This window comes from Chaetodon auriga, chromosome 10 (genome assembly GCF_051107435.1).
Source record: "Chaetodon auriga isolate fChaAug3 chromosome 10, fChaAug3.hap1, whole genome shotgun sequence".
Taxonomy (NCBI): domain Eukaryota; kingdom Metazoa; phylum Chordata; class Actinopteri; order Chaetodontiformes; family Chaetodontidae; genus Chaetodon; species Chaetodon auriga.
Genome location: NC_135083.1, coordinates 14,061,832 through 14,075,921, shown reverse-complemented (window position 1 = coordinate 14,075,921; position 14,090 = coordinate 14,061,832). Strand labels below are relative to the sequence as shown.

Here is a 14,090-nt window from a genome sequence, read left to right as displayed (position 1 = left end):
TTTGTTTTTCAAGCTGTTCTTATAATTTGTGTTCATTTTAGAATGTTTCAGCAGCTCTGAATGATTTTTGTTCTATTTCTAAACAGAGCGAGATCAGAGCTATCTCCGTCAACCAGTGGGGTTCCCAGCTGGGCTTGAGTGTTCTCAACAAGCTCAGTCAGCTCTACTGCTCTCTGGTATGGGAGAGCACCGTGCTGCTGTCCCTTTGCACGCCTAATAGGTGAATTTCTTTTCCTTTACCACCATTATTTTAACTGTTTGATCAGCTGTAACCCTCTTAACACCCCTTGGATGTGCCCAACAGTCTGCCTCCAGGATGTGAGTTTGGACAAGCTGACATGCAGAAACTGGTGCCCAAAGAGGAGAAACCATCTGGCAGCACTGCAGCAACTGCAGCATCTGGCTCCAGGAGAACTGGTAATATAACCATTGAGCTTTGTTCATTGAAAACCTGCATGTCCTTGGAACATGGTTTCAATCATTTCTGTCTTTGTCTAGCAGACTCTGAGGCAGTGTCTGTCGATTCATCTGCTGGTGGACTGTTGGAAGGCATGGGTCTGGATGGGGATACCTTGGCTCCCATGGAGACGGATGAACCCACTGCAACTGACCCTAAGGCCAAGTCCAAACTTACCCCAGCTATGGCAACACGCATAAAGCAGATTAAACCTCTACTCTCTGGTGAGATAATTTGAGACACACAATTAAGTTTTTATGTCTGTTAATATTTTAAGTAAATGCTTTTTATTCCCATTACTTTATTGTCTCTGACTAAACTAATTATGTCTCCCCAGCTTCATCTCGACTAGGTAGGGCTCTGGCTGAGCTCTTTGGCCTGCTGGTGAAGCTGTGTGTGGGCTCACCTGTGCGCCAACGCCGCTCCCACCATGCCACAAGCACCGGCACTACTCCCACGCCTGCTGCCCGGGCCACTGCATCTGCCCTCACCAAGCTCCTCACCAAGGGTCTGAGTTGGCAGCCCCCACCTTACACACCAACCCCTCGGTTTAGGTAAGTGCAGACTTTCCTTACCACCAACCTTACCGGCATTTGCTGTTGTTAATATATGCATTGCACACACAGGTAATTATGGAATTTTTTTTTTTTCCTTTTTGTCTGGCAGGCTGACTTTCTTCATCTGCTCAGTGGGCTTCACATCTCCCATGCTGTTTGATGAGAGGAAGTATCCCTACCACCTCATGCTGCAAAAGTTCTTCTGCTCTGGGGGGCATGATGCCTTATTTGAGTAAGTCCCACTCAACGTAGTGGCATATGAAGAACGGTATTCAGTCTTCAAAATTTGCTTGACAATATTCAGAATATTCAAATCTCTATGTTAAGCTGGAGTTTCATTGGTTGTGTTGCTTTTCTGCAGGACATTCAACTGGGCCCTGTCAATGGGTGGGAAGGTGCCTGTGTCTGAGGGTCTGGAGCATACTGATCTACCAGATGGGACAGGGGAGTTCCTGGATGCCTGGTTAATGCTGGTGGAGAAGATGGTCAACCCAAGCACTGTGCTGGACTCCCCCCACTCCCTGCCAGCTAAAATGCCTGGGGTCACCCCCACCATGCCCCAGTTCAGTGCCCTTCGGTTCCTCATAGTCACGCAGAAGGTCAGCGTCCACTCACTGTAGAATTCCAACGTGTCTGTTGCTGCCATCAGATAACGCTTTTGAGTTTGTGTTTTCAACGTGGGAAATCAACTATACATTGTATGTGGCATTCAAATGGTTTAAGTCATGAGAGCACAGTTGCCAGGGAAGTGAGAAAAGATGGAAACTGTAACATTCCTTCCTGCTGTCTTTTCTAAAATGGTTCTCTTGTTGTATTGGTGAATTTTAATGAAACCACGTCAAGGAGCGAGAAAAGAGTAGGCAGCAAACTTCCATTATCACTGCAACTTTTAAAATGCCACAAGTCATGAATATAAATAGCACAGCACTAGTTGACTCCTTGTGAACATTGTAAACATGACCCTGTTGAAATGCATTTTACATTATTTCTCATACATACTCTTCTATAAGCCTTATGTTTATTGAGCATTTTCCAACATAGGTGTGATAGGTAGATGATTTTCCATGTATGTATGTTGGTGTTTTACTGCTGTAACACAGTCTCTCCTTCATTCAGGCTGCATTCAGCTGCATCCGTAGTCTGTGGAACAGGAAGCCACTGAAGGTGTATGGAGGCAGGATGGCTGAATCCATGCTGGCCATCCTCTGCCACATCCTGAGAGGGGAGCCCGTTATCCAGGAACGCCTGGCCAAGGAGAGAGAGGGCACGGTGCGCCCAGATGACGAGGCAGCCTCCACTGGTACTTTAGGGTCCAGTGTTGCTCCTGGAGCATCTACAACAAGTGGAGAGGCACCAGCACCGACTGGAACAACACCTGGAGTGCCAGCAGGAGGGTCAGCTGATGATTCAACCAATTCTACCCCCCGCCGTGAGCCCCAGGTTAACCAGGCTCAGCTTACACAGGTATATGGGAATGCTGTCTGGTACACATTTCTCAGTTGATTTTTGGTGTAGGGTATTGTACTGTTTGCTAACACTAACACTCATGATACTGGACTTTCATCTTTTGGGAAAGAAGTCCACAAACAACAGTGGACATAGTAGCCCAGAATGGACAAACCAAACACTGGCTTTACACAGGGACTTTCGCAGGTTTTTCGTAGCCACCGTAGAGGAGGGTGAGATGGGGGTATTCAGTTAGTTGCAATCTACAGCCTCACTGCTAGATGCTACTAAATCCTGCTCACTGGACCTTTTAAATTGTGTTATGTTTGTAGTGTGACAGCTTTTTCTGCTCAGCAGCTGTGGTGTGTTCCTATATCCTTGTCAATATTTTCAGCTTTCCTTGCCACTACTGCAGGCAGTGTTGACAGCACAGGTTGACTGCATAATTGTGCATCTAGGTGACCATCACAGCAAGAAAATAGAACACAGGTGGCGTGTTTACCAATCTTCCTTCCCCATATTCTGCATGGACTGAATCCTGGGCCAACGTTTGTTTTATAACAGGCAAGATGCAGAGGGAGAGAGAGACGTGTACAGGTCCACCGGCAGCAGCACCAGCAGGTATAAGCGACATCAGGGAGAGGGGAAGAAATTGAGAGGAGAGATGGAGAGAGGAACGATGGCATACACAGGAGACAGAAAGGCTGAGACATGGCAATTCTTGTGTGAGCAGTAGCTTGGCTGTGGAGAGGGGCAGGAAAGTAGAAGGGCTGGCATGTATGGGATGCATATTTCATCATGTAGTAGAATCAAATCATTTATATCATGTGTATAATAGATTTTAAGGATTCGCTCATGGACACTATAGAACAGACGCCAAAACTATTGCTTCAGATTGCTAGCCCGCCATGGTGTGCTCTTAACAGCCCAGTTGGTGAACATGGGCAGCTAAAGGAAACAGGCAGCAATTCTGCCTCCTGTGTGTTCCCCACATAAGAGACAGAGAATGGTTGGAGAAAAAGGACGAGTTTTATTAAGAAAAGGGAGAGAAGAATTTTGGTCGGATTGTTGAGAATCATCCCCTCCGAGGCAGACGGCAGGATGGGGTTGTTAAGGTAAAAGGTTTGATTGGGTCTATTGATCGATCCATCGTTCTATCGAGATATATATATATCCATAATTGTTTTATATTTTTGCACTGATAAACTTATTGTTCAGTCTTTTTTTTTTTTTTTTACTTTTATTTTTTGGTCTTTTGTCCTCATTGAGATTGATGTCCTTTTTTCTGATGCAGTTTCAATGAGTGCAGCGTTCAAACCGGAAATTTGTTTTATGTGCACACATTCTTTCTGATTCTGATTTTAGAGAGGTGGTGTGCACTCGTTAAAAAAATAAAAAGGGATGTGGAAAAGTATCTACATGTCCTTCGTAATGATAGCAAGTCTTTGACTTGACCTCACCATTTCTAACCTATTTCAGTCATTATCATTTGAGCCTTTGTTCCCCTCTCCTTTGTTCATGACAATCCCTTTTTCACTCTTGGAAAAATACTCTCTTTCTGTGTGGTCTTTTAGCTGATGGATATGGGTTTCTCAAGAGAACATGCCATGGAGGCCCTACTGAATACCAGCACCATGGAGCAGGCCACGGAATACCTACTTACACATCCTCCACCACTTCTTGGTGGAGCAGTAAGAGTAAGGCTTCATAGACAGAAGCATACTTTCATTCTTTGTAGCCTTGACAAGTCAAATTCAGGCAGTTGACATTGTTGTCCTTTTTCCATCTAGGACCTAACTATGTCTGAAGAGGACCAGATGATGAGGGCCATTGCCATGTCACTCGGGCAAGAGGTCAGCATGGAGCAGCGCTCTGACTCTCCTGAGGTGTGTCATCCTCACTGTTCAAATAACATGGAAAAAGCTTCACTGTCCATAGCTAAATGAAGCCCCATGAATAAATATCTTACTGTTAAGCTGAGCAGCTGTTGAGATAACTTCGGTGTCTGCTTCAGGAGGCAGCACGTCGGCGTGAAGAGGAGGACAGGAGAGCCAGGGAGCGGGCAGAGGAGGAGGAGGCCCGCTGCTTGGAGCGCTTTATGGAGGCTGAGCCGTTGGACCCTAAGGAACTTCATGCTTTCACTGATTCCATGCTGCCTGGATGCTTCCATCTTCTAGATGAGCTTCCTGACACAGTCTACCGACTCTGTGACCTGCTGATGACTGCCATTAAGAGGAGTGGCCCAGAGTACAGAGATCTCATCCTCGGACAGGTTGTCCACCAGGTCAGTGGATAAATGCATGTTTACATTGCCGTCTGCTCTGTAGAGCCCATTATATATTAATGTGTAGAATTAAGATCCAGTGATTTTTGGATGTTGTGAAAGATGTTGGAGTTTTTTTCCTGTTGTATTGCAGATGTGAACCTTACAGCTTTGGTAGTGTCATGTTTTATTTATTTTTTATCTTAAATATCAAACTGAAAGTTAGATTTGCATTCAGTTAGATACAGTTTGTCTTTGTAGTTGATTGTTATGCATTTCAGAGTAAATGCTTTTAGCAAGTACCTAACATATCTTCAGTGCAAATGCAGCTCTGTAAGTCAGTGAAAAAACTGCACGCTTTTAAGAAGTCTTGACAATAGAAGCACAACATTGCTGCACCAGCCTGATTGTGTTCATGTGTGTAGGTGTGGGAGGCAGCAGACGTGCTGATCAAGGCAGCTGAGCCTCTGACTACCAGTGACACAAAGACGGTGTCTGAGTGGACCAGACAGATGGCCACACTGCCCCAGGCCTCCAAACTGGCAACACGAATTCTGCTGCTCACGTTGCTCTTTGAGGTAACAGAAAAACACAGACTGAAAATTCAAGCCATTAAATGCATGACTTGTAGAAGATAAAATCATTTTTTTCTCATTGTTCATCTACACATTCCAATTATTTGTTGCTTTCTGTTTGGGAAGGAACTGAAGCTGTTGGGTGCCAGAGTGGTAGAAAACAGTGGGATTCTTGATTTGCTGATTAAGCTGCTTGAGGTTGTGCAGCCCTGTCTACAGGCTGCTAAAGAACAGAAGGACATCCAGACACCAAAGTGAGTTTTGCACAGCCCTACAAACTGGTCTTCTATTGCTATTATTACACCAGGTTTTCATTATGAATGCCCTAATATGTTTACCCTATGAATTTATATTTATTGTATATAATGACTTTTGTCTGCAGATGGATCACACCAGTACTGCTGATCATTGACTTCTATGAGAAGATGGCAGTCTCTTCAAAACGCAGGGAACAAATGAACAAGGTTAAAGCCCACCTTATAAACACAGCCACAGATAGAGACATACACATACACATATATATCAGTGTCTATTGATTTTTGGTTTTTCATTGTACAAGTGTCCTTGTTATTATGCAGTATATTATTCTGCATCTGCCTGCAGTATAGCAAAATTGATACATTAAGGTGTAGCAGTATCATCTTGGAGTGTAGTGGAGTATCTATGGACAAAATGATGATTTTTTTTGATCACCTTCCCCAAAATTTCTCAATTTTATCTCACTCCCAAACTAGAGATGACAGTTTCACTTAATTTAGCTTTTGATAGCCTGACACCCAGTAACTGGTAACTAGCCGGTAGATTTTGATCTGAGGAGCACACTGAAGTCCATTAGAATTTGTTAGAAAAAAGTGGTGCTGATCCACTTGCCTTGGACAATTTCAGTGTCCCACACAAACGGTAGAAATTCGGGTCAAACATTATCTGCATGTAAGGACCCTATTTTCCCATGTTTTTGTTTCCAAGTTACTAATGGTGTCAGCAATTTTTAAAAATGGTCCAGTATCGAGTGAGAGCAATGAAGCTGGCAGTGAAACAGGCTGCAATGTAACCCCTCTGGGCATGTGCGCACCATCAAAGTATGTTCACTGAAAGTGCTTGTGTTTGCCACAGGCAAGTGTCTGAGTAGAGTAAGATCCTATTTGTTCAACCAGAAACTGCTGCTATATTGTTTTTGCCCAAGACTTCGTTTAGAGAAACATTTTTGCATCATCAAAACATACTTCATTCAAACTCAACAGAAACAAAAATAAAGCTAACCAAATGGGGAGAGGAATGAGAGAGAGAGGGTGGATATCAGAGAAGCATGGGGGAAAACAGCATGTCGGGGCAGAATATTTTCACATCTCACTTGGGGATTATTTTCACTGGGCAAAATGACCAGAGAGACTTAAATATGTTGGACTGATTTTCCTTGTTTTAAGAGAAGAAATAAAGGTTATTACCAGAAAAGTTATATATTTGAAAAGGTACTCCAAGGTATAAGTGCAGGGCTCAGTTATTCAAAACTTGTTTAGAGAGAGCTGTATCTAGAGAGGAAGATACACATTTTGGGTTGGAAAAACATGTATTCCCACATAACTTTGCATCCATAAATACCACCTTGTCAAGTTTATAATTTTTGTTGTGTCTGAGGTTGTGAATAAACTGTGTGCATTACATTGTCAGGTGCTTTTTTAAAATGTATTTATGAATTCTGTCTCTGTCTGCCTTCAGTATCTGCAGCCCAATGGGAATAACTGGCGCTGGTTTGATGACCGCTCAGGCCGTTGGTGCAGTTACAGTGCATCAAACAACAGTACCATTGACTCTGCGTGGAGGGCTGGGGAGAGCAGTGTCCGCTTCACAGCTGGACGCCGGAGATACACCGTGCAGTTTAACACCATGGTGCAGGTATAGACACACACATCTTTCTACAATACTTAAAAACTACACTCCATGGACTCTTGAATTTTAGGGTTGTTTATGCTACTAGAGTTTGATGGGTTCCTTTGTCTGATTTAACACCAGGTAAACGAAGAGACTGGTAACAGGAGGCCAGTGATGTTGACTGTCCAGAGAGTGCCTCGCCTGTCCAAGCCTGCAAAGGCTGGTAGCATTACTGACTCAGAGAGAGAAGAGGGAGACAGGAGCAAAGCAGAGGAAAGTCATACTGATCTGGACTCAGGGGCAGCAGTGGAGATGAGTGCTCCGAAGGATGATTCCAGCCAGCTGAAGGAAACCACACCTGGCCCCTCATCTTCCCTGGAGTCTGACTACTCCCAGGGTGCCGATATTGTTGTGCAAGGCCTGACTGAAGACATGACCACTATTCTAATCCGTGCCTGTGTCAGTATGATTAGTGTTCCTGTGGACCCAGACACCCTCCACGCCACATTGCGTCTCTGTTTGCGCCTTACACGCAATCACCACTATGCTATGATGTTTGCTGAGCTCAAGAGCACACGGATGATCCTTGGGCTAACGCAGAGCTCCGGCTTCAATGGCTTCACCCCACTTGTTACTTTGCTGTTCAGACACATCATAGAAGATCCAGCCACGCTGCGGCACACCATGGAGAAGGTGAGTCTATTTTCATGCTGTTTAATTGAAGCTCACAATTTTGGCCACAGGTGCTGACATATGCTGACAGATAAATGTGCTGCCCCACCAATTTGTTTTTGCTACATTTGCCAATATCTGAACAATACATCTAAGTTGTGTAGATACTTAAACAAAATTCCTCAACAATCTGTTGCCATAGGTGGTGAGGTCAGCGGTAACTAGTGGAGCAGGCAGCACCACCTCAGGAGTGGTGTCAGGCAGCCTTGGTTCCAGAGAAATCAATTATATCCTTCGTGTCCTGGGCCCTGCCGCCTGCCGTAACCCTGAATGCTTTGCTGAAACCGCCAGCAGCTGTGTCCGCATTGCTCTACCTGCACCCCGTGGAGCTGGTACAGGTGAGTGTGCAAGCTTTTCTGAGTAGGTGTTGAAGTTACAAGTACTGTAAATTGGTTCAACGCATTTTTTAAGCTATCTAGTCTTCTACATTTTTTAACCCCTCATACTCATCGTCTTTTATCTACAGCATCTGATGACGAGTTTGAGAACCTTCGGATTAAAGGACCCAATGCTGTGCAGCTGGTGAAGACCACCCCTCTGAAACTGTCCCCCTTACCCCCTATCCCTGACACTATCAAGGAGGTCATCTATGACATGCTCAATGCTTTGGCTGCCTACCATGCTCCTGAAGAACGTAAGACATGTTAGCTCTGACAACTACCTATTTGAAGGGTGTTTATATAATTTTAATTGAAATAGCCATTTGAGCATTTTAGTGAAATGCATGTTTCTATGTGTGGCACAGCGGAGCGTCCAGAAGAACGTGCAGCAGCAGTGCCTGGCGGTCAAGACCTGTGCCAGATATTGCAGGATGTTGGTGATGACGTTTACCAGCAGTACAGACTCACCCGGCAGGGCAGCGACTTTGACTCCCAGTCTGCATTCCATATCAACGTGAGTCTCAATGACAAGTTGTCCTGTATTGAAACAGGAAATGTGTCATCTCCTCAGTCAGTAATAGAGTGGTGTCTCTTCCTCTCAGACTCAAGTGTTTGCTGCTGATGGAGGTGTTGCTGAGTCTTCCCAGTCTGGCACACCACAAGGAGAAGGTGAGACCAAAAGGTTTTTTTTAAAACCATGCAAAAATATCTGCAATGTAACTGCAACTCTCAGCTCTCATCACATTGTTGTTTGGTAAGCATCTGTATGACCATAGTGTTGCAGACAAAGTCAGTCAGTCCATAGTCTTAATCTCAGTTTAACTGTTTAAGATCCACCAATAGTTCCACCAAAATAAAGCACACAAAGGCTATAAGTGTACTTCAGATCTGGTGTAAAATTCCTTTTACTTTGGTTTGATCTGAGTTATAATTTTTTATATGTATGGTAGTTCACCATATTCGTGTGTGCACTGTACATGATGTGTGTATCCTATCCATCTTCCTCAGCTTCAACGCCTGAAGAGATGCGAGAGGAAAAGAAGGAACAGGAGGGAGAGAAGAGTACCAGCTCAGAGGAGGGTAAAGCAGCAAAGGTAAAGGCAAGCAAGCCTCTAATGCCTACCTCCACCATCCTGAGACTGCTGGCTGAACTGGTGCGCTCCTATGTGGGCATTGCCACACTGATCGCCTCCTACTGCTACACTGCTGGACAGTCCGAGCTTATTAAGGAGGTTGGTAGTTACAAATCTTGTCGGCCTGTCACGCCTCTATATTGTGATGCCTTTACTATAGTTTTTTTTCTCGTAACCTGCTTTGACCTTTTTATCCTAACAGGATTGTAGTGTTCTAGCCTTTGTGCTTGACCACTTGCTGCCTCACACCCAAAATTCAGAGGACAAGGACACCCCAGCCTTGGCACGTCTGTTCCTAGCCAGCCTGGCAGCTGCCGGCACAGGCACTGATGCCCAGGTGGCCCTGGTCAATGAGGTGAAGGCTGCCCTTAGTCGAGCACTAGCAATGGCAGAAGGTGCTGAAAAACATGCCAGGTAAGCAGCATAACAATTGACTGACTTGATAATATAAGCCTTGATTAATGATTTATATGGATCTGTACAAAACCATACTCCCATTCTCACTCTTTGTTCTTACACATCTGATTCTCAGGCTTCAGGCAGTGATGTGCATCATCAGCACCATCATGGAATCGTGTCCCTCCACGTCCAGTTTCTATAGCACAGCAGCAGCCAAGACCCAACACAATGGCATGAACAATATAATAAGGCTCTTTCTTAAGAAAGGACTGGTCAATGACTTGGCCCGTGTGCCTCACAGCTTGGATTTGTCCAGGTATAATTACACCATATGAATTTAATTTTGCAATTTAGACAAGGGGCCTACATCACAAAGTGTGATCTGTAGAGTAGTCAGTTAAAGGGGCTCTGCATAGATTTACTTATGTTTACATTTGTTGTTGCTCATCAAAATGCACTGTGTACTGTGTGTTGATTACTATAATTATTACTTCTTTTTTTCCCCCCATTTTTTTCAAGTATTTTTTTGCTGTTGAAAATCAGTGTACACTAACTTTATGTTCTTATTCCATATTTTTCCCTGACATCATTTGCTCTAGTCCCAACATGGCCAACACAGTGAATGCTGCCCTGAAACCTCTGGAGACTCTGTCCCGCATTGTTAACCAGCCCAGCAGTCTGTTTGGGGGCAAAGGAGGCTCCAGCAAGAACAAGGCTGAACATGACACTGTGGGCTCTGCCAGGGACAGCAACAGCAACACTCAGGACCAAGGTATCCACCTGAGTAAGATGAGACACTTCAACACTGTAGATCCAGTAATTCCAAATAGGTCTGTTGCTGATGTGTGGCATCTATTCCAGGAGAGTCTGGTGAGGCAGAACCAGTGGAAGGCAATCACAGGGTGCAGGGAACAGACAGCGATCTAATGGACGGAGAGACAGAAGGAGACACAGTGGTCATTGCTGGTCAGCCAGAGGTTCTCAGCACACAGGCTATGCAGGTGACTGGCATATTAAACACAATTCTCAAACAATATTTCACCACATTACCCATATGTAACATGTATAATTGATGGCCATAACGTAAAAGTGAGTATTGCCAAAGGTATATATTTGAGCTCAGATGAACTCAGGTGTTATGTCTATGCTTCTACTCTGCTTCATGGCTGACGTTACATTTGTGTTTAATTTGTCCTGTGTTTGTTAGGTTGAGAATGAGTTGGTAGATCTGATTGATGAGCTCCTGGAGAGAGATGCTGGCACTGTCAACAGCACAATTATCGGTAAGCCACTGGATTCATTGGGGGGGGGGGGGGTAGATGGTAAACAGACAAGGAAAACTAAACCTCAGTGGGAAAAGCAATTAATAAAACTTTAATACATTGAGGTAACCACAAGCTGGATTCACAATTCCTTTCATTTTCAGATTTTTATGATGCTTGATACTGGAGTGTGGGTATTTGTATTACGAACAGGCAAACCCAAAGAAGGGGTATATCACTCTTTGTCTGTTCTGTCAATCAGTGGGACGCAGCGGTGAAGATGAATCCCAAGAGGATGTGTTGATGGATGAGGCACCCTCTAATATTAGCCAGGCATCCACACTTCAGGCCAACCGGGAAGGTAAGACATTGGCACATCAGCACTTAGTGTGTTTATTAACCTCAACTGGACTGGTTCACTGATGGCTTCTCAGTTTTTAAGATCGTCTTGTAAGGGACTGTATGTTTCCTCTCAGACTCCATGAACATCCTGGAACCAGAGGATGAGGAGCACACACAGGAGGAAGATTCTAGTGGCAGCAATGATGATGAAGACAGCCAGGATGAAGAGGAGGAGGAGGAGGAAGAGGAGGAGGAGGATCAGGTATGGATTAATTCAAAGAGCCTCAGTAGAGAAGTCTTGATTATTACTTATCTTTAAGACTCATGGCTGTTACTTTTCCTCAAGGATGATGAAGAAGGAGATGAGGATGATGATGATGAAGGATCAGAGATGGAGTTGGATGAAGATTTCCCAGACATCAATGCAGCTCCACACATCCGCTTCGAGAGGTTTGACAGGGATGATGACCTCATCATAGAGTTTGACAACATGTTCTCCAACAATGGTAAGCACAATCATTTATTACTGCATTTACTAAAGTCAGAAATATTGTTTGTATGATTGTTTTCCCACCACAATCTCCATTTGAGTCAATTTTAAAGAATTTGTTTGGAATGAAGTCCATCTCAGTTTTATATATAATTCAACTTCTTGGTTGCTTTTGAGCCCACTGTAAGAAATTAGAGGAAAAAAAACAGAATCCATAATCCTTGCAAAAACACATGATCAGCCAATTTTCCAAAGACTGATTCCAGGTCCATACAATGAACTAACACAAAAAAGCAGATCATGCAGAAAATGAATTTTCTTGAGCTTTATTTTTTTTTTTTAAACATTACTTGGGGTTGTGCCAGAGCTGTTCCCCTAATGTCTGCCTACTGTTTTCTGTTGTTTTTCCATCAGCTGACATCCCTCCCTCCCCAGGCAACATCCCCAGCTCCCACCCTCTGATGGTACGCCATGCTGACCACGGTTCCCTCACCCTAGGTGTGGCCGGCACTAGTAGCCGCCTGGCACAGGGCATGGGTCGCAGCCAGCGAACACTGCGCCAGCTCACTGCCAACAGTGGACACACCATCCATGTCCACTACCCTGGCAACCGCCAGCCCAACCCTCCACTCATCTTGCAAAGGTGAATTTTTTTCTTTTCTTTTTCTTTAACATGTTAAACAACACATCTGTTTGGCAGCACCTGTTACACCGCTATTGTTTGATTGATGATGCTAATTACAATGTCTGCTCCACTTGTAATCCCTTGTTTTAGATTGTTGGGCCCCAGCGCTGCAGCAGACATTTTACAGCTGTCAAGCTCTCTGCCTTTGCAATCTCGTGGTCGTGCCCGCCTTTTGGTCGGAAATGAAGATGTGCACATCATCGCTCGTTCTGATGATGAGTTGTTGGATGACTTTTTCCACGAGCAGAGCAGTACTGGAGGACAAGCAGGTTAGCATTAAGGAGTTGTTGTTGATGTAACAGTCTTTTGGTTTCGTATTGGCCTGAATTCCTAATATGTTTGCTCTTTCTGTCTCATTAGGCACCCTCTCAAGTATTCCCACTGCCTTAACTAGATGGACAGATGAGTGTAAAGTGCTGGATGCTGAGAGTATGCATGACTGTGTAGCAGGTAGGTTGATCTTAGACTGGAGATGGATGGATGGAGTTAAATTTTATTTTATTATGAAGAACATTTTTTTTTAGAACTGAGTATCTCGTTTATTTTTGAGGTTTTAGATTCTAATAGCTTGGATATGATGGTCAACTAGCTAGAAGTATTCACTGTTCATTTAACCCAGTTGAAGACACTACAATACTCCAGTAGTTAAACACATTTTGATCAACCATGACTACATCTTGTTTGTAGTCTCATTTGTTGATAATGAAATCCTGTAATGCACTGATGAAGGTTGTGTGGCCAAAAGCATAGCTATGTAATACAGTGGGAGACATCTGACTTTAGCATGCAGAAATATATTTCTATATATCTATTCACGTCTAAAGCCGAAGTGGCATTAATTGGACTTGGCATATTAAAGGGCTAATTCTGATATGTGTCTGCTTTCAGTGGTGAAGGTGCCTATCCTGCAGCATCTGGAGAGTTTGCGAGATGAGGAACTAGAAGAGCGTCGGGAGAAGAGAAGGAGGCAGCTGGCTGAGGAGGAAGAGTCGAAGCAGAACGAGAGGAGGGCCTCTGGGGCAGAACAGGCCAGGGAACAAACCTTGCAGGTGGGCAAAGAAGACATTTGTTGGCTGTATAGGAGAAGAAAGTTTGTAATGCAGGGTTACATGCATCTATCTGCGTTTTTTATTCAGTTTGCTAATGTCAACTGTTCTTTGTCCCCTAGGGTTCTGGATTGGGGACAGTTAATGGTGCAGAGAACACTGCAGGTACTGACATTTGTATGGACTTTGCTTTTGTTCCTGTTTTGATGCTAAAATTCTTGTCAGGAATGGACAAATCTCAGTGATGGGCACCCAGAGACAAGCAGTCAGCAGAGCGTGCTGTGAGATGAGGTAGTAGTTTGTATAGTTTTAGGATCACACCAGATCTGGGAGATAACTATACAGTCTACTGTCTTTCTTATGGCAATGCTATAACAGCTCGACGTCTTCATCTGCTGCGAAGAAGATCCACTCTTAACTAGCCAATGGCTCAGATCATTATCAGACTGAGACT

The 14,090-nt window shown here is 44.2% G+C and overlaps 1 protein-coding gene across 10 annotated transcripts in view; it reads left to right on the top strand.

Moving 5' to 3' along the window:
- The window catches only part of huwe1 (HECT, UBA and WWE domain containing E3 ubiquitin protein ligase 1), a 40,593-nt gene that overhangs the window by 14,229 nt on the left and 12,274 nt on the right, over positions 1-14,090 (top strand). For 5 of the 10 annotated variants that reach the window (XM_076742123.1, XM_076742126.1, XM_076742128.1 and 2 more), the window contains 33 exons: positions 87-220; positions 305-417; positions 499-681; positions 795-1,011; positions 1,124-1,246; positions 1,376-1,613; positions 2,131-2,478; positions 4,035-4,157; positions 4,251-4,346; positions 4,475-4,744; positions 5,149-5,301; positions 5,425-5,552; positions 5,681-5,762; positions 7,015-7,191; positions 7,309-7,860; positions 8,042-8,237; positions 8,366-8,533; positions 8,645-8,793; positions 8,882-8,948; positions 9,288-9,511; positions 9,615-9,826; positions 9,945-10,127; positions 10,411-10,595; positions 10,673-10,812; positions 11,019-11,094; positions 11,336-11,434; positions 11,550-11,677; positions 11,762-11,921; positions 12,320-12,548; positions 12,681-12,859; positions 12,951-13,040; positions 13,479-13,639; positions 13,759-13,801. In XM_076742123.1, the coding sequence (XP_076598238.1) occupies positions 87-220; positions 305-417; positions 499-681; positions 795-1,011; positions 1,124-1,246; positions 1,376-1,613; positions 2,131-2,478; positions 4,035-4,157; positions 4,251-4,346; positions 4,475-4,744; positions 5,149-5,301; positions 5,425-5,552; positions 5,681-5,762; positions 7,015-7,191; positions 7,309-7,860; positions 8,042-8,237; positions 8,366-8,533; positions 8,645-8,793; positions 8,882-8,948; positions 9,288-9,511; positions 9,615-9,826; positions 9,945-10,127; positions 10,411-10,595; positions 10,673-10,812; positions 11,019-11,094; positions 11,336-11,434; positions 11,550-11,677; positions 11,762-11,921; positions 12,320-12,548; positions 12,681-12,859; positions 12,951-13,040; positions 13,479-13,639; positions 13,759-13,801 (5,626 nt within the window). The remainder of the gene's footprint in view (positions 1-86; positions 221-304; positions 418-498; positions 682-794; positions 1,012-1,123; positions 1,247-1,375; positions 1,614-2,130; positions 2,479-4,034; positions 4,158-4,250; positions 4,347-4,474; positions 4,745-5,148; positions 5,302-5,424; positions 5,553-5,680; positions 5,763-7,014; positions 7,192-7,308; positions 7,861-8,041; positions 8,238-8,365; positions 8,534-8,644; positions 8,794-8,881; positions 8,949-9,287; positions 9,512-9,614; positions 9,827-9,944; positions 10,128-10,410; positions 10,596-10,672; positions 10,813-11,018; positions 11,095-11,335; positions 11,435-11,549; positions 11,678-11,761; positions 11,922-12,319; positions 12,549-12,680; positions 12,860-12,950; positions 13,041-13,478; positions 13,640-13,758; positions 13,802-14,090) is intronic. The other 5 variants (XM_076742129.1, XM_076742125.1, XM_076742122.1 and 2 more) reach the window with 3 other exon arrangements.